The sequence below is a fragment of the Camelus bactrianus genome, chromosome 10 (assembly GCF_048773025.1).
Source record: "Camelus bactrianus isolate YW-2024 breed Bactrian camel chromosome 10, ASM4877302v1, whole genome shotgun sequence".
In the NCBI taxonomy this organism is placed as follows: Eukaryota; Metazoa; Chordata; class Mammalia; order Artiodactyla; family Camelidae; genus Camelus; species Camelus bactrianus.
In genome coordinates, this window is record NC_133548.1 from 52117472 (window position 1) to 52137208 (window position 19737).

The 19737-nt window shown below is 49.8% G+C and overlaps 1 protein-coding gene across 11 annotated transcripts in view; it reads right to left on the minus strand.

Annotated features, from left to right (window-relative positions):
• Window positions 1-698: 698 nt before the first annotated feature.
• TENM4 (teneurin transmembrane protein 4) overlaps window positions 699-19737 on the minus strand; it is a 743689-nt gene continuing 724650 nt past the window's right edge. For 9 of the 11 annotated variants that reach the window (XM_074372746.1, XM_074372745.1, XM_074372744.1 and 6 more), the window contains 4 exons: window positions 17205-17501; window positions 14162-15776; window positions 8781-8923; window positions 5107-6156 (listed from right to left, as the gene is read on the minus strand). In XM_074372746.1, coding sequence (XP_074228847.1) covers window positions 5398-6156; window positions 8781-8923; window positions 14162-15776; window positions 17205-17501 — 2814 coding nt within the window. In that variant the 3' untranslated portion in view covers window positions 5107-5397. Of the gene's footprint in view, window positions 2307-5106; window positions 6157-8780; window positions 8924-14161; window positions 15777-17204; window positions 17502-19737 lie in introns of those variants that run through there. The other 2 variants (XR_012509759.1, XM_074372753.1) reach the window with 2 other exon arrangements.

Genomic DNA, 19737 nt, shown 5'->3' on the forward strand with positions numbered 1-19737 from the left:
AGCTGGGCTTAGCAAATGTACTTTCCTAAGTGACCAGCTGTCATCCCTGACTTCCAGAGCTGAGAGGTTAAATGTGAGGTTATGTGAGAAAAGCAAGGTGAAAAATTACCTGTGTGCTGTGATTACAACTACCTTAGTTTTTTTTTTTTGAAAAAAACCAAAACAGATACATTAAAAACACACAAAGCAAGAAAAAAACAAAAACCCAAAAGAATGCTAAAGGAATTTTCTTTTTCCCCAAGTTGTATTATATGGTTATCGTAACTTGTGTGATGAATATACATTTATTTTTGGAAGTGCAACCCGTGACACCCCATCTGGAACACAGTGACACTGTAGACAATTCTGTGCCTGGTGACAGAGCAGAGCCTCTTCCCATAGGGCACTGTCAAGCTGTCCAGCCCCTTGGAGTCTGTCCCTGAGGCCAGTAAGGGCAGCAGCTGGGATGTGGCCTGGGGGAGCAGCGGGGCATAGCTGATGTCAGAGGTGCTTTGACATTCATGAGGGAAGCCCTGGGGTCTTTGTGTCCTCTGGAAATACCTCACCACGGCAGCTGTCACCTGGAGGGCTTAAGAGGGACTTTGGGGTGGAGGACCAGAGCCTTGGAGGTCATCCTGAGAACAGCAGCTTCTAGAAGACCAAACTCAGAGGGCTGGCTCAGGCAGCCACTACTCTCCAGACAAAGGCCACCAAACGCCTTTAAACACAAAATATTTTTTTATTTGTCAACGAAGGCTACACGGGCGGGATCACTTCTGCTTTTGCTTTTTTATGCCTTTTTTTTTCTAGAAGGTATCTACATCTGCATTTATTTACAGCCTTGTCGGTATTTACACAGTCAAGAATACAGTGTTAGAAACACAAAACTGTTGAGAAAAAAACTTCTCAAAATTAGTTCCAGACTTCAGGAAAACTATTTCCACATGGTAAGGCCAGAGTCTCCAGTGTTGGTCGTCCAGAGGCAGCTAGGCAGAGTCCTTTTGCCGAAGCTGCGGGTTCAGAAGTCTTCAAGAACAACAGGTAGGTTTAGAAAAGTGGGATTCTGGTGTTGGGAGACTCCAGGGCTGCCGGGCACCAGCAGACATCCGTGACTCAGCTTCTGCCAAGATAGCTGTGCCTGCCCGAGTTGGTTCTCCATTGGCAGTGTGCCCTCAGAATTAAACACGTGTTCTTGGGGACCAAGAGGTCGCCCGGCATCACGCCTTTGGCATTCCAGAGGGGGTAAGGAACACAACATCGGCCCCATCCAGGCTTCCCCCAACTCTGATCTTCCACCTTCATGGTGAAACCTAAGAGCTCACCATTGTCTTGGGCAGTCACATACACAAGGCTGGTTTTTGAGAATGTAAAAATTGGGGAGGATAACCTTTCTGTCACCTGAGCAATGAGTCTTTAAAATAAGTTTGCTGTTTTCTGAAGGTTAAAGAAAAGGGCTTTGAACTACAGAGTTCTTTCTCTTAATCCTCTCCTCCCCTCCAATAAAATACAGGTAAGTGTCTCAATCTACCTGGAGAGTATGACCCTTAAATGGAGGGAGTTTAGTCCTAGCGAGGATCCCAAGGGAAAGAAGGGACTTGGTTCTTTCTGGGACCCCTCAGGGAGTGGGTGTCAGCTCAGGTCCAGAAGCCACGGCCTGGGCTTAGTGGCTGCTTGTGAGGAATGGCGGCTAGATTGGACTCTGAGCACTGGGGGAACAAACCTCAAAGCCCTAGACCCTGCTGAGGCCTGGCAGACCCCTCTGTCCTGGGCATCAAGCTCAGTGTCACGGCCGTCACCACGTGGAGACCGTAAGCACAAGGCTGCAGATGTGAACCTGTATTCTAGGGTTTCACACGGAAAGCCTCATCTTTGCATCCTGGAAACCCCTGCCGTCTATAAAGGTGGTACTTAAAAGTTACAGCTGAAGAGGTCCTTTCTTCTTCTTCTTCTTTTTTTTTTTAAAGCAAATCTTATTTCTTGTTACGTGTCTATAAAAACACTGCTCAGTTTTACTCACCTTCCTTGTCTACCAACACCTTCTGTTCCCAGCCCCACCCCATTCCGATTATTTAAAATCACGCCCTCTGGCCATTCCCAACCTCTGGTCATAAGTTTCTTAGAAATTGTTTCAAATCCTCCATCCCTAGGTAGGAATCAGGCACTGGTCTGTTCCTTGGGTTAATGTTCAGCCAACAGTTCTGAGAGACAAGCATCAGGGGCTGACGAAGTTGTGATTCACCGCGGAGTTTCTTCCCCTTCTTCCTGTTGTCATAGCTCTGCTCTCCAATGCTGTCTGTCTGGAGGGTGGGCAACAAGGAGATCTCATCCTATAAAAAACGAAGTTGGGGAATCACTAAGGTCCTATTTAAGGTGATGACAAGGTGCTGAGGGTGAGGGGCCAATGGCAGCTGTGGAGGGTGGCGGAGAAGGCAGGCACTCTTCCAAGATAAACCTTTTTCTAGGGTCAGAAGCTGCCACCGTACAGAATAATGACCCTGGGCCAGTGAGGGAGGACTAGTAACGCTGAGGAATGGACACGTTTTGGTTGGTTAGTGCCAAAAGGATGGGATTTGAAGCCTGGAGGCCACTAAGCAGGCACAGGGAAATCTGGCTTATGCCTTCAGATTCACTCTTGCTGTGAGATTGGGACTGCTGGTCTCAGCAGGAGGACGCACTGAAAGGGGAGGCACTGAGTCACCTGTCGTGGAATGGAAAGCAACTCAAAAGGGCAGAGGCCAGGAGCACCATCTCCAGTAGCAACAGCACCAATGTGAAACCCAGCGAGGTGCATGACGCTACCGGCCCCACACCTGAGATCCCTTCTCTAAAGCACGGGGATGCTTCAGCTTCCCCTGATGCAGAAGCCAGGTCTCCTGGGCGGTATGTAACCCAGGAAGAATATAACATCATTCGTTTAAAGAAAAGGAATGCTCAATAATTCTCTGTAATCTTGCTCTTCAAGAGTCCACGCTATTTCCTTGGTGGCAGGTGGCGGGGTGGATGGTCAGAGCGTTGGAGAGGTGCAGGGAGAGGACTCCCTCAGGCCTCATGCTGTTTCCGACCTCCCAGTGGACAGCAGGTCTTGATTGATGTCAGGCAGCCAGGATGGAACTGATCATCTGGGCCAATGGGCAGGGTCCATTCCCCAAGGGCCCCTTATATCAAGAGTACATTTGGGAGGCATAAGTCTATCTTGCATAAAAAAAATTGGTTTTCTTCAGGCCAAACTGTTTTCTATCCCATCCAAGAATGATCCTGCCAGGTGGGAGCCCACAAGCTCCTGCCTTGCCCAGCGGGCCCGAGGGACATTGCATCTGACTCGGCGGAGCTCTGGCCAAGGCCCACTGTCACAGCAGTGTGACTTCTTTTGGAAACAGGAAGAGCACTTAGCGAAACACATCCTCTAACCCCAGTGGGATGACGTAAGGCGAAACCTCCTCTCTGGGTGCCTCCCTCTGCAGGCAGAACCCAGACTCCATGCTGCTCCAATTCTCGTGCAGTAGGAGGCCTTCTTGGTTTCATTAACTCCTGCAATATTCTGAAGACTCTGTGAGTAAGGCTATAAAGGTGCCATGAGCTTGTCAATCCAACAAGGTTTCCACGGGGAAGAGCTCAGACTCAGAAGTCATTTTCCACACTTAATGTAAAATGTAACTCATAAAAGTCCCATTTTCTAAAAAGCCCAGCTTAAAAGGAAGCATTTGGCTTCCCCTCCTGGTCTCCCAGAGCCTCCTGTGAGTGGTAATGATGATGGTAGTCAGGCAGGTAAAACAAGAGAAAGGAGCTCCTAGCTCACCAGGCTACTCTCCCCTCCCCTCAGTGCTTCCCACCTCCTGCCTGTTGGCTGCTGCCTCTCCCTGGGCATGCCCTCCAGGCGTGGGTTGTACTGGCTCCTGAGTGGGCTTAAGCCCTTTCCCACTGACCTCAGGCATAGGTCCTCACAGGGACCATGGTAGCCTGGCCTCCTGGCTCCATGGGCACCAGTCTCAGGAACCACCCCCATCCTGGTGGGGGAGCATGACACTGCCAGGCCACACCGAGTGAGCTCTTTCCTCCTTTCTCCTTAATCTTGTTTTGCAATCCTGGCTGGGCTCCTCTAGAGGGGAAGCTGTTTTAGAAGAACTTTACAGAAGGAAATGCCTGAAGGTTGCTCCAGTTGCATCCCAGCCCTGCAATTAGCCCAATACATGGGAGGCAGAGGGGCCTTCAGGAACTGGTTAGAAGGACGCTTGGCTCATGCCTTCCTCTCTTTGGCTGACTTTTTCTTAAGTCTCTTTCCAGAATCAAAGGCCACCAGGCACCTCTCTCCACACTCCTATTTCTCAGTGGTGGCAGCTGAGTGGTGGAGGGAAGGTACCCAAAGTCATGGGGAGAGGGCTTCACCTAGGAAGGCAGGCTGGTACCCTTGCCACCAATGCCATCCTTTCACCGTGGGTGGCCTTCCCCTCTGGACGTGGTGCCCAAGCTGAGGGCTTGCTGTGCAGTGCTGGTTCTCACATCTGACTTTGGGAGAGAGGAGGAGATGAATAAGGAACATCATGGGAGGACCAACCAACCACAGACATCCTGGGTGCCTCTGCCTCTTGGAGAGGCTGGGGCTCTTAGCCCCAGGATGATGTCACCAGACTGGGGAAGGACCTGGGAGACACTTTCTCCATCCCAGCATGGGGGTGGCACTGACAACTACACAGAATTTGCAAAAGGGGTAGGGGTTTCATTTAGCATCAAAATATAAAGCTTGGACAGGAGTTTTGGGCAGCTTGAAAAAGGTGCTGTGAGATCATGAAACTCCCCAGAGCAAGATGAAACCACCCATGGTCCTCTGGAGGCATGGAACACAGTGAGTAAAACAGCCCCCACTTGTCTGCGGGAGCTTAGCCTAAGATCCTCAGGTCCTGCAGACCCTCCTTCCAGGCCCCCTCAGAAATTTGCTACTGGCCCGTGACTCTCTGCACCCCTCACTCCTGCCCAACCCCCATGGAAGAAAGAGTTGCACATGGGACAAGTTAGCACAGACACTCATGTCTCACATCACACTGGGTACCGAGGGACAGACAAGGACACACCCCAGGAGATGCATCTCAGCGAGGAGAAGTGTACCCAAAACAACAAGGAAAACTCCTCAAGGAAAAGGGAACAAAAGACAATAAGGTTTTCATTGTGATCACACTACAGAAAAAAAAATACCTTCTGTTCTTTGCAAAAAATGTGTGAAGGCCAAATCTGTGTTTTTCTTTTCTTAAAAAAAAGGATGTTGCATGAATTTCAATGCAACCAGTATCTTTTGTTTGCTGTTTTCTGCATTTGTTTAAAAAAAGGGTTTTTTGTTTTTTGTTTTTTTAAGTACAACACAGTCAGGTATGTGGCCACAAAAGAGTAGCTGTCTTTGGCAAGAAGTCCAGGCCAAGGACCTCTCTGTCACCTTCGGCCCATCTCGCTCTGTCTCATGAAGTGGATGTTGTTGGCGCTGTCTGACAGTTCCGGGTACTGCTCGACGGAGATCACGAAGAAGCCGTCGTAGCCTTGAACCCGCCCGGTGTTCAGCGCCTGCTGCTTCTCGCCCTCTGTCCAGGCCCGCAGGCCTTCCTCCCCATCCCGAAGTCGCTGCTGCTCTCGGGCCCAGGCCTGGCGCACGGCTCTCTGCCGGGCCAGCTCCAGCACCCGGGCCTTCTCCTCATCCACCGTTGTCCCGTAGCGGGTGTTCAAGCACAGTGCCCCATACTGGAGCTGGATGTCTGTGTAGCGTCTAGTCCTGCCATTGAGCATTGTGTTGATCTGGGACACGGTGACGTTGACCCCGTTCTCCAGGGTTCGCCGCCCCCCGCTGAGGCCCAGGATGGCCAGGTCACCTTCGGAAGGTCCTGGTTTCACAAAGTAGTGAGTGTCCACCCCGTCAATGGTGAAGTGCAGGTTCTCCAGGTAGTGGGCGTTGTTCAAGATGGCAGCAACCCTCCGCCCATCCTCATTGGCCACACTGATGATGTCTGTGGCCACTCGGCCATCCTTCAAGGCGAACTTGACCCCCTTGCCAAAGACTGAGCCACTGGATGCAAACTTCTTTGTCTCTGGGGCCTGCTGGCAGCTGGTGATTGTGGAGCCGTAGAGCTGGTCAAAACGTTCCAGGGTAACGAAAGCCTTGAGCTGCTTCTGCACTTCACACTGTACCCCGAGGATAGACTGGCGGACAGAAGAGAGAGAGTGCAATAAGGGGGGAAGCCTCCAAGAGCCTGGAGAATCAGCGTACATAACTAAGTCAAGCCTATACAGATTTATTAGCCTGTAGCATCTAGCTCTACTGCTGACCACGAGGACATCCAGCCCTCCTTCATCCATCAGTTCCCCCTTCCTTCCAATCAGAAGCTGTTCAGGGAGCATCTCCTCTGGGCCAGGTCCTTTTCTGGGTGCTGGAGATACAACAAGGATTCAGACATCATCCCTGCCCTTGAAGAACTCATCATTTAGTGGGGAAAGACAGATGTGACAACAAATAACTCCAGTCCAATGTGGTGACTAGTGGTCTAAGAGAAGTGACACTAATAGCTATAAGCCAACATTTCTTGGTCTTTGAGCTGAATAATTCACATTCATTATTTCATTTGATCTTCACAATAACTTTATACAGTAGGTACACTTATTTTTCTGGTTTTACATCTAAGGAAACTAAGGCTCAACAAGGTTGTGACTGGCCCGCAGTCATACAACTAGTAAGTATGCAAGCCCACACTGAACCCAGGTCTGTCTGATTCTAGAGGTTCAGTTCAAGGGCTGTTGGAGTAGGGAGGAGCAAACGCGGCTCAGAACCTCTCGGCCTGGAGGCGGAGGAGCGAAGTGGAGAAGGTGGGGTTCAAGGACAGGCTCATACTTGAGTTGGGACTTGAAGGAGGAGGAGGTGACGTTAGAGGAATGGCGAGGAATGAATTCTTGGCAAGAAGGCTTAGTAAGATGAAAAGTCGTGATTTATATAAGCCCTCTTTCCCTGCTTTACTGCTCTCCACCATGTTTATAAATGAATTTCAAGGGGGCCCTAAGCCCCCACAGTGCTTCCTGGGGGCTCCTTGAGTGCCCCCGCCCTTGGCTGCTTTGGGGGACAGGCTGGGCCCTGACTGCTTAGCTACCATCTACCTGGTTCAAGGAGCTCAGGTAGGCCCCAGGGCCTTATCAGCAACTTAGGGAAATGGCTTTAGAAACAGGCCCATCGGCTTCTCACTGAAATTAAGTCCTCTTTATAATTAATAGAACCCTGTCTGTGAACAATTATTTCCTAGAGTTTCATGAAAGCTGGAGTGCTCAACAACAAAGATCTCCAATGCTTGCCAAGGGCAGAAATCAATAATTCATTGACAGGCGAGGTTGGCAATGGGCCTGCTGTCAGAGGAGGGAGGGAGGGGGTGGAGAAGGGAACCTGGGGGTAGGGGTGGAGCTGAGGGCTGGAATCAGCCCTGGGAAAACAGTCAGGGCCAGGGGCAGCTGGGCTGTATGGGAAGGATGGTGGGGACTGGAGAAGGGCAGAGGGGTAGGACTAGGACAGCAGGGAGAAGATGGGCTTGGTGACCAGACAGACTTGGGTTCTCATAGCCTTCTGCCACTTTCCAGCTGACCTTGGGCCAGTTTCCCTCTCAACTCCGGTCTCCTCCTCCTGTAAAATGGGGAAGAAGGCTGAATTCACAGGGTGGTTTATTTTTTTCAACCATCTGTTCATTCAACAAAAGTCTTCCATGCACCTGCTATGTGCAAAGCACTATGCTGGGACAAAATAAGACCCAGTACTTGCCCTCTTGGGTCCAGGGTCTAGTGGAGATACAGGAATGAAAATATAATGTGGTGAGTGCTTTGAAAGAGGCTGATATAGGGTGCCACCAGAGCACAGGCACGGAGAATCACATTCACAGAGTCTAGGTGAAGGAAAGGCTAAGCTGAGGCCTAATGCAATCAGGTTGGAGTAAGAGACATGATGTATACGTTTCTGACCACCAGCAGAATGCCTTTTGGCAACCCTGCTTTCCTCCTCTGTCTCTTGTCCCCCTGGACAGGGATTCCCTGGAAGGCCCGGTCTCTGCCTGATTCATTTCTGCATTCACTGGGCTCCTGAGGCACAGGGCCTGGAAAAGCCAGCTCCTGGTACAGATCTTATGAATGAGGGGGACAGTGGGAAGAAGTGAGCAAATGGATGCCTGAAGTGAGGGGGTGGGATGAAACTGTTTTTAAGAATCATGATAGCTGCATAATTCTATGAGTCTTTGAAATTGGGTCATAAAAGGAAGACAGGGGAAAGTGACATTTTTTTGAACACCTACAGATAGTTCTGGGTTTGAACCCTGCTCTGCTCGATCCTTGCTGTGTGGCCTTGGAAAGCCTCAAGCATTAAATCTGTAAAATGAGAACAACCATAGCAGGGGATATCTGTGTGTTAATTTACGTAGAATACCTCACCAAGGCTAGCTGCATCAAGCCGCTCAGAAAAATGCCACCTTTGTATTTAGAATACACCTTCCCTCCTTGTACTTTTGTTCTGGGTTGTGACAAAGGCTCCTTGTTTCTTGGGAACTCCAAACTCAGTGTAAGACACAAAACTCCTTAATTTGGCTTGTGAGGGTCTGTGTGCTGTTAACAGCTGGGTCCACAGTGACTTGCCAGTGGTGGGGTTATTAAGTATTCACGGAACAGTTTCTGGCAGGCACTGTGAACATACAACATCCGTTTCTATCATCGGCCCAAGCTTTCCTGAAAGGCTGGTGGGGCCCACCTCTGTAATGTCTGGATGGCCTGAGGGGTGGGCTGCCAGGTGGCCAGGTGTGAATTACCTTGCTGTTGTCCCATTCCTGAGTTTTCATCTGTGTGTGGACCAGCTCATAGGATGGTTCCATGGCATCCACGTCTGGCTTGGGGTAGCCAGGAATCACATTGTGAAGTTGGAATCCGAAGGTGAGGAGCCAGCTGTTGACATCTGGGTGGGAAAAAAGCAAAAACATCCCCCCTGGAGTCAGTGGACTTTGGATGTGACACATCCCAAGAAAGCAGCATACTGTTAGGCTGGGGTGAGGATGAGGACGGGGAGGGCTGCTGGTGGCAGAGTCAACTGGTACAAACATGCTGGAAACTGTTTCACGATCTGGAAGCCGGACAGGCTCTTGGGACCGAGCGTCCCCTCCTAGGGATGTATCTGCGAGAGACGTCATGTAAGTAGAACCAAGGTTTCCAGACTCCCCTTTCTACTGCCATTCTCCCCCTGGGACCTTCAGCTTCATAGCCAGGGGCAGCTGCTGATGGATGAAGACTCCTCCACATCTACCCCCAACATCAATAGGAGACATTTACAGAGGGCATCACACCCAAAGGAAGGATGTTAATGAATGACTTTCAAAGAGAAAATTCACTTAAGAGACAAACTCTCCCTCCTTTAGTACTTTTTTTTTGGGTGGTGGGCAGAGATTAGAGCTTCAGGGCCAGCGTGTATCCCCTCTCCCACATCCTGCCTTTTATCTACTCTGACATTCCAAGGAAGGCACTTAACCGCCCTGTGCCTTCCTTTCCCAGTCTTTATATTGGGTTTGAGGATCTAGCCTCATAGGCATGGGATTTATTGGTTTTATAACATCCCTGGGGGGTTCCTAATGATAAAACATCAGGTGTGGAGACAGGTGGGATATTGTCATGAGGATCTGGCTCATTGAAGACCGGAATCAGAAAGCCAAGGCATAAGGAAAAGAAAGAGGGTGGAGGGTGTGCCATCAGTTACCTGGCCTGCTCTGGCTGGGTGCCTTTTATGTGCCTAGCACAGCTGTCACAGACCCTCAGCTTGCACCCTCAGGACCCTGAAGGGGATATGAGACGTAGGCATAGATAACTGTGACACAAGAGAAAGGTCAAGAGGAGGGCAGAAGTCTTTGGGTTGCACTGGCTGACAAGTCTTCATGAGGACGATGGCCTTTAAGCCAGACACTGAAAGCGCTGTAAATTTTGTCAGGCTTCAACAGAGATGAAGGGGCACCCCAGGCAAAGGCCACTGTATAAGACAAGGTCTGGAGAGGGGAGGTGAATCTTAGGAGTGTTCAGGTTCAGCAAGGCAGAGAGAGAACCACAAAGGAAAACCGTGGCTGGAGCAGGAGGAGCCTGGGCTGGTGGGTGGGAGGTGATTGGGGGTCTACAGGAGAGAGACAGAAAATCTGTGTCCCAGCATGGCTCAGCCTTCCTTGGGAAGAGGCAGCTGAAGATGCCAAAGCAGCTATTGACCAGAGACTCAAATCCAAAGTCTGGAGAAGGCAGGGTTTGGAGCTGAGCCTCAGAGCCAGCAACTCCAGGCTGTGGACATCCAGGCCTACTACTGGCTTCTTCCAAAGCAGGCAGATCCCCGGTCAGGGAGCTTCTTAGAGTCCAGACATCAGTGGAACAGTCTTCCCCTACGACCCACTGAGTTCATCCCAGTGATGGGAATGCCCTTTGGGGTCAACAACTGTGTCCCTGTCTCCACTGCATCCCATGTTGCGTTTCCATTCAAGAACCTCTGATTTGCCTTTTTCTTTCCCGATTCTTTTTTGTTTGTTTGTTTTGGGATGTTTCAGAGCCCCTCTCTCGGGTTTGAAGCCTGGAGGTGCTGAGGTGGAGGGGTGGTAGAAAGGGAAGCTTGGAAACCCAGGTTCTACTTCTAGAAAGATCATATAAGGGAAGGAACATGGTGAGGGAAGTCAAAACCTAGGTCCAAACTCTGGCTCCTCAACTTGCAAACTGTGTGACTTTGGACAGTCTCCTTAACCTCTCTGAGGTTCAGTTTCCTTATCTGCAAACTGACGGGAGAAATGGTTTTCACCAAGTCATGGAGAAGAATACTACCAGTGTTACCATTTGGGGGCAGCCGTCGCCTAGGAACCATTCTGTTTGTTACATAAATGATTGGATTTAATATATTTTGAAGTGTCCATCTTGGTTCCTGGCTCATATAAGGTTTTCTGTGTTTCCTCAAACCATGCCTCCATGTCCCTGGTCCTCCATTTTCTCATTTGTAGCATGAGGCGCCTAGACCAGATTTCCTCCAAAGTCCCATTCCTTACTGAGTTTCTAAGAATCTCTGATTCTATGAATCTTGGCAGATGGTTCTTTGGGAAATTAAAACAAACAGAATGGGTTGGGGGGGGTGGGAACCCTAAAAAGCCATTTTGCCTGAGGCTGAGAACTTGCATCTGAATTTGTAGTTACAAAGGAATGGTTCTATAAGGAATACTGCAAATTCCCAGGACACCAGGGGGCTGAAAAGAGGCCTGGGTCTTAATTATAGTGATGGAAGGTGGGAAATTTTCTCACTTATGCCTTTAGGAAAAATGCTGAAAACTGATTTTTCATCGGTTTTTCTACTGTGCTTTTCTGAGGAGTTGGGAGTTTTACTCTTCTTTCCTATGACATCAGAGGTAGACATTTCCCTCAAGTTAAAAAGCTCTTTACCCATCCGTCCCAGACATTAGTGTGGCTGCCTAGGACAGTGATGAATAATAATAACCCCTTCCACGCATGCAGAGCTTTGCACTTTATGGGGAGAATTCGAATCTAAGAATGAGGATTTTGGAGTCAGACATAGCAGAGTTCTAACCCCAGCCTTGCCACCTCTTGTTAGGCCGGTTACTTTCCCTCTCTGACCCTCACCTTCCCTCTCTGTAAATGGGGTCAATCGTCCCCATCTCAGAGGCTTCAAGTTAGGGTTAAGTGCAATATTGTACTGTACAGCACAGGGAACTATATTCAGTATCTTGTAATAACCTATAATGAAAAAGAATATGAAAAGGAATATATATATATCTGAATCACTATGCTGTACACCAGAAACACAACATTGTAAATCAACTATACTTCAATTAAAAAAAAAAGTGCAACAGTGTACACCATGTCAGTGGTGGACATTTGTAGGCTGCCTTCCTAGTGTCCCATTCGGCCTTCTCACTCTCTTTCTGGGGGATCCGTGTACTTTTAGGGAAGCTGACTCCACATAAAGGCTCAGCACTGGAGCATGTGACCTAGGCTAAGCCAACTAGTGCACTCTGTCTCCCCAGCCATGGTGACTGGGTCAGGGCTTGTCATGTGACCTGAGCCTCTGCAGTATAGGCTTAAGACCCTATAGTGGAGTATAACCCAGGACCCTTGAAGAAATTTTTGGAACAAAGATGCCCTTTTTATTGCTGTTTTTTCTGGCTGTGAATGAGGTTGCACATAGCCCACGTGGAAGCTGAATGGCCGGGTTTCATAAGAATTAGTAGTATCTTGGTTTTTCGTACTAAAATTGTTCTTTGTACCATTCTTTCTTCAGCTACAGTAACCTATAGGAAACTCGTTGGAGGCTGAGGCAGGGGGCGTGCTGTCTGCAGGAAATGTCCTCTCAATCTGTTAAGTTTTTCTGGGGCTGGTAGCTAGCTGAGCACTGTGAACACTGAAACCTGGTTGGGATATTCCTGTGCATCCACAGGCCCCAAGCATGCTTTCATCACACCTGCTCACCACTGTGTCCTCTCTTCTTCCCCACTCTTGGGACTCCTGCTCTCACCATGACCACCTGGAATTCTTCCCTGAAAGAAGAATCCTCTAACTGCTGTCAGCAGAAACTGGTCCAGACGGAGCCACCAGGAAGCCACCATGCCCCTAAAGGGCACACATGCAGCTGTACATGCTGCCTTCTCTGCACCGTTGCGCGTGCAGTGCCCTCCCCCTGGACTGCCTTTCTCCCTGTTACCTGGTGAATGTCCCCTCTAGGCGGGCCTCACACGTCAGCTGCTTCTAGGACAGAGCCAGCTGTGCCTCCTGTGTTTCACTGGCCATCAGTGCAGACCTTCATCGTGGGCCCCTCACACTGGACAGCAGTTGTCCATCTCGCCTCTTGCAGGGTGAATTCCTGAAGGGCAGGGATCATCTTTCTATCCCCAGTGCTTAAAACAGTGGCTGCACAGAGGAGGCCTTCGTACAATGAATGAAACTGCCTTAACATGGGTGCAGGAAGACTGCGTCACAGGACACAAGAGGGGGAGACAACCAGGTTCGCAAGTTGCCATGCCCGACTTTTGCCCACCAAAAGCTCTCTTCTATAAAAAGTGATGGTTTTATTCAGACCTGAATCGCTACAGCTGCTCTAACTCCTGAGGTCTTCTGTGGCTAGCCTGGCAGTGGCTGCTTGCTGCAGCGAGGCTGCTGAAGACATTGCTGGCATGTATGAACTACGGGACACTTTATGCTCAAGTTGGCCTCACAGTAGTGAAGACCAAAGCCCACTTCTAAAATCAGAGGGCCAGGGAAAGGGAACCTACACGTGGCACGTGCTGTGCTAGGCAGGTTATAAGCTGCACCTCATTTCCCCCTGGCCACCGTCCTACTGGGTGGGGTTTTTTGCTTTTTTCTATTTGTCCATCTGTTCTTTGTTCCTTTCCCCCCTCTTTTCTCATCCTTTTTGGATTACTATTTTAGTCTTCATTTTATCTCCACTATTGACTGATTGGCTCTGCCTGTTTTCTCTCTTGGTAGTTGCTCTAGGATTTATAATATGCATATTTAACTTATCAGAGGCAGGGGAGGTATTCTATCTTCAATTTATAGATCAGGAAACTAGAATTCAGAGGAAGTTAAGTTAATTTTGTGACTGTCATAACTTAGAAATGATGGGTCCTTCACCCAGTTCTGTCTCTAAATGTCTGAATTTTCCATTACATCATCCCAAGTAAGAAAACTGAATTCTTTTTTCTTTCTTTCTTTTTCTTTTTTGCCATAGCTTCACCAAACTTATCAGGGACTCATCACCAGCCTGATCTCTAGGTCAGAGACTCTCAAAGTGCATTCCAAGGGATGCATCCAGTGGGATATTAGGGTTTCACGGTGAAAAAGGGGGTTTCATGGTCAGAAAGACTTGAGAAATAGTGGGTAATTACATGAAACAGGTCTCCTTACTACAGGACTTCTCAGGGCCTTTCATAAGCTGAAATGTACTATGAAAATGCAAGAATGGTGGTTGTCCTGTCAAATTGATTTGATGCCAAAACCAGTTTTTCCAGAGCATTTCTCTGAACTAGTGTTTCTTCAAAAATACTTTGGAAAATACTGCTCTAAGGGAAAGTCAGTGTTTCCCATTACCCGACACTGGCTTTCTTGAGGTGGACTGTCTTGTCAGATGGCCAGAGTAATCGTGGTTCCAGCCCTCTGAACAAGCCCTGATCCTCACCTGTCATGAAGCACTTGATGTCCTGAGAGTTGCTGATAGGGTTGTTGTTTTTAAACATATAGAGATTAAAAGGCATGATATTGCTGCTACTAAGGTGCTTCCACAACTCGTGGTTGGGGCTAGTCCAGCGACCAGCCAGCACGTCGTAATCCCGCCGGCCCATGTGGACGAGCTTGGTGAGTGGATCGTAGAGGCCCCCGTGGTAGCCGATGATGATCTGGAAGTTGGGGTTGGTGTCCATGTAGATCTCCCCGTAGGCCGTGTACAGGATCTGCTTGATCATCAAGCCCGTTCCACTGAAGACAGCAAGAGGGGTCCCGATGTTGTCACAAGCTATGTAAAACTCATCTCCGCTGCTCAGCTCCATGGCGAAGAGGTGTCCTTGCAGGTCGTAGTAGAGGGATGTGATCTCAGAGCTGGAGTGGTTGTAGAGGTGGGTGACCTTGGTGGGGTTGGTCAGGTCTGCATAAAAGAACTGCAGGTGGTGGCTGTGGCTGCTCTTGCTGGACACCCGCCGCCCCAGGCCATCATAGCGGTACCTGACGCTCCAGCCACCACCCCGGTTGTAGGCCTTGATGAGCAGCCCTGCTGAGTTGTACTCAAAGACATCACTGCCCCGCTGCCTCAGGAAACCATCCTCGTCCATCTTGTACTGCAGGTCACCCAGCCTGGTGATGCGGTCCCGGAGGTCGTACCGTAGTGGGGTCAGTCGTGCACTGTTCCCGGGGCTCAGTAAGTGCAGGTTCCCATTGAGGTCATAGCTGTAGCGCCACAGTGGCTTATCATTGATGGAGACCGTCTGCAGCTGGCCGTCGGCATCGTACTCATAGGAATAGCGAGTGGTGTTGGCGTAAGGTCCCACCTTCAGCTCTTTCTTCACGACTCGCCCCATGTTATCATACTGGACGGTCATCCAGTACATGAGAGAGCGGAAGATCTCATATTGGACTTCCTTCATCCGGCCGTACGCATCGAAGTGCTTGGTGTGGGTCATGACCGCTGTGGTGATGATCTGGTTAATGTCATAGTAGATGACTCCAAACTTCCCAAACTGCTCAGTCTTGCCCGACACGTCATCATAGCGATAGAGATCGATGGGCAGCGGCGTCTCGTTGATCACGGCCTGCATGCTGGTCACGCGGAAGCTGTTGTCATAGTTGTAGTCAAAACGGGCATTGACCATGCCTTCCTCAGTGAAGCGGAAGATCTGGCGGTCGATCAGAGGCCCGATCTGACGGTAGCGGATGGTGCAGGTGAAGCCCTCGTTCTGCAGGTTGATGGTCTTCAGCATGCCGGCGGCCTCATCGTAGGTGAAGCTCACCTTGGTGGTGTCGTACAGCATCTCAGCTAGCTTGGACAGCCTGCCATACTTGTACATCACCCTGCGGCCAGTGCCCAGGTAGAAGGTGTGGAGGAGGTGCCCATCCTCAGTGAAGTCCTGGATGACTGAGGCGTTGCCCTCGGGGGGCTGGTAGATGTTCCTGTAGTAACCCACTGAGCGGATGGTCTCCAGCGTCTGCCGGGCCACATTGGGCATTGTCACAGAAGAGAGGCGGTCGTTCTTGTCGAACTCGAAGATATACTGCCTCTGGCTGTGGAGGAGCAGCACCATGGACTGCAGGGAAAGAAAACCAACAGATGAGAGGAGGGTGCTGGGGAGGAAGGGTAGGTCTGTGAGCCCAAGACTTAAAGGAAAGGAGTGAGAGGCCAAGGAAGCTGGTGGTTCTAAGTTATGCCCAGACCAGAGCTTTCCAACCAGTGCATCCTAGGATGCTGCAGTGGTGTACAGGTGTGCTAAGAGAAAGACTTCTCTCTGCCCTTGGCCCTGGCCCCAGAGCTCTCAGGCCATTTGCTTTCCCATGGTGAGAAGCCTTGTCGGCCCCTTTGCGTTTGGTTCAAAAATGGTAACTTCAGTGTGTGATGGGGTACAAGAAAGGTTGGGAACACTGGTCTAAAAGATCTGCAGCAGCCTCTCTCCTGGATTCCTTGCTACAGATTCCTTCTCAGATCAATCTTCCTACTCAAGCAAGAATGGTTATCCTAAAACACAGCCTGACAATGTCTATTGCCAGACAACTTCTGTTGACTCCCTATGGCCTACAGGATAAAGACATATCTGAGAAAGGCGTTTCAGGTTTTGCATAATTGTTTATGTAATAACAGGTCATATGCCCACCCTAGGGTAGGGTGGGCTGTGATGGGAATGGAGAAACCTGGTTTCTAATAATAGACCCACTGTGTGGCCCTGAGAAAGTCCTTTCCCTCTCTGGGTTTGGTTTTTCAGTGTTTGAATGACCTCCAAGGTCTCTCTTGGTTCTACCACAGAACACTGCTCTCAGAGATGAGAACATCACACAGAGTAGGGAAGATATCACAGATCAGGCAGAGCCTGGGCCCTGGACAGGTGACCAGGAGCAGAATACAAAGTAAGGATCTGGGTACCAGAATCAGGGCATGAAATACAGACTGTTGCAGGAATAAGCCAGCAGATAACAGGCCAGAGGCATCTGGGCATCAAAGTCACTATTTTCTCTTATTTGGGACCAACTTTTGATTTCAGACTTTTTCTGGTTCTTAGTCTAGGGGATGAAATGAATCCTGAGCTGAAGCAGAAGGGACTTACCAAGGCCACACCTAGGACTTAAAGCTCAGGATTAAGCACTTCTTGCTTAATACTGATCCCCAGGCTTCTACCTTGTTCTCTGTGTACCCTTGACCTGGGAGCAGACCTCTGCCTGGGTCCAGACCCCAAATCCTGCTCCAGAAGTGTTTGGGCCTGATCCTAGCTCCAGCCCATCAGGTGGGACCTTCACATTCTCCGGCCCCAGGACCCCTCACTTGCCACACCACCACCATAATCCATTCAGACAACCCCCGGGGCCCCCTGGCCCCCTGATGCAGATTTTCCTGAACATTTCCTTTTGGAGACCACATGGGTCAGATCTACCCCAATGAGGTCAGCAGGTTGGCCTGGCCACAAGTGAGCCACTGTGGTCAGTCTTCTATATGGTGAGGCCAGTGATGGAGGGAGACAGACACCTGCCTTCTCTAAGTACGTGTAGCTCCACGTCTTCCCGTCAGCGAAGATCCGAGACGTGATGCGACCCGCCTGGTCGTATTCCATCCTCTCAGACATGATGCCCCTCTGGACGCCGGCAATGTGGCCCCCCGGGGAGTACGTGACATTGACGCCGTTCAGCCTGCTGCTGGGTGACCAGAGGCTGGGCCGTCCCGCCTGGTCGTACAGGATCCGGAGGGTAAACTTGCGGTGGTCGTCATAGATCTTCTCTGTGCGTGTCACGCGGTCAAAGTCCAGGGACAGGAGGTTCCGATTGTGAACCTGGGGCAGGGGTAGGAGGAAAGAGACAATCTAGATATTGAGAACTAGTCTGAGAAGCTGCTGAGAAGAGGAGGCAGCACAGGTCACGGGTGGCGAAAGACAAGGGTTTGGGTCCTAGCTCTGTCACGTGTCAGCTCTGTGAAGTTTCCTCATCTGTAAAATGGGAATAATAGTGCCATTTACACAGGGCTGTTGTGAGGGTAAAGACAGTGCAGATGCGGGATAACTAGTAGCTATTACTGGAGACCATCCACATCATGTCCTGATGTGGTTCTCCTAAAGAAGACAGAAAGGCAGATCCTTCTTGACTCCCTCCTGAAAAGGGAGAGTGCACATGGGCCCAGCAAATCGTGTCTGACCCATTTATTATGTGCCAGGCATTGTGGTCCTGCTTGACACTGGGGAGACCAGAGTCAGGGACAAGCTCCAGATCTTGTGGTTGGTGAGTCTGGATTTGACCCTCACCACTGCATTGTGCCAACCTATGCTCTGTGGTCCTCTGAGCGAGTCCGACCCTTCTTGGGGCTTTGGACTTCCTAGCCTTTCTGAGGTCTCTCTTGCCCTCTGCCACCACAGTGAGGGCTTCTTTGTCACCTCAGTCAGCTCCTAAGGCATCTTCCTCTTCTTAGAGGCCCTGGGAGGCAGCACATGTTTGAGTCTAGGATGGCTGATCTGGCTGTGGGTCATCTGGGGACACTTCCCTAGGTTTTGGAACATTTTGCTCCTGCCTCTGGGATCCTGAGCCCTTTGTGTGATCTCTGCCTGGGCATACAATACAACTTCCTTTCAGAGTCAGAAATACAGGGTTCCCACAGGGGTAGCAATAAGTCATGTTTTTTGTATTTTAATAAAGAAATACACTTCAGAGGCTTGTTTCTGTATTTGGATGTACCCTTTAGACCCGGTTATCCCTGAAAGACTGCCAGGTACTCTGAAGCTAAAATGCTGGTTCCCTCTAATTGGTGCCTGGCCTGATGGGGCATGTGGGCCCCTTTTCTGACTCTTTCATTAGTTCCTGGTTCAGTTTGACAAGGAGGTAGGAAGACCCAAGAGGGAAGCAGACAATGCAGGTCACATGACGCGAAACCAGATATGTAGATTAAGGTAATGAAAGGCCCTCTCGGGCCCTGTGTGGTAAAAAAAAAAAAAAGGGCTTAGGTCTCAGAAACAAGCCCAGGAGTCCAGCCTCGACTCTGTGACAGACTTTTCTGTGTGACCTTGGGCCAATGCCTTTCCCTCTCTGAGTCTTGATTTCTTTCCCTGTATAACAATAACAGTGCTGTTATGACGACTGAAGAAACCTCAGTAAATTACCTAGTGGAGGGCTCCACAGAAGGTACTGAGGTAATGGTTGTAGTTATTTCCATTAAATGACAGTAAATGATCACGGTCATTCTCAGAGGAAGTAGAGACACGTGTGTCTCCCTTCTCCCCAAACAAATTCCAAAGCCTTGAAAATAAGGATTTATAATGATGGTGCTGAGACAACTTTAGCTGTGAATGGCTTGGTTATAATAAGGTTGCCTTCCCAGGGGTAATCAAACACAATTGCAGAAGCAAAAACAGTGTGGCAGACAATTCCCATGAAATATCAGAGGTGTTGGAGGCTGAAGCTGTGTTCCTTTGCAGAAAGAGCAAAGGAAGAGGCAGGGTCTGCACTGCCAACAATGATGGGAGCCCTTTTAAAGCATCTTTGGGAAGGTCCCCTGTGACTCCCCCCAAGGTGGTGCCACTCAGCCAGCTTCCCCCCTCATCCCCTTGAGGGCCCCTCGTGAAGGGGAGCCACACCTCTGCAGCAAAATTAATAAAATTGAATTAAGCAGCTCACTAGGGAACCGCCTGATGCTTCCTGTGCACGGCAGTGGCGGCAATGAGATTACTTTACATCTTTCTTTATTAAAAAAGTTCCCAGTTGTATAAAAAATGAGCTCCATTACGGGGAGGTGCACCCGGCTAACACTCTAATTCCACACGCCGCCACTGTGGGTGGTCATTTATTTTGGGAGGACTTGGAGATGTGGCCACTCGACTGGAGCGCTATTAATCTCAGGCTGGGAGAGAAACCAATTAAAGCCTGGGAAACTTTTGGTCCAGTTCACACGGCAGAGAGGAAGTCCTAAGAGCACTAATTGCTGCTGTTTACTGAGCACCTGGGATCTTCTGGCCCTGGGCTGGGTGCACCGAATGTATCATCTGGTTTCTGCAGAGGAATCTGAGGCTCAGGGGAGCTGCTGGA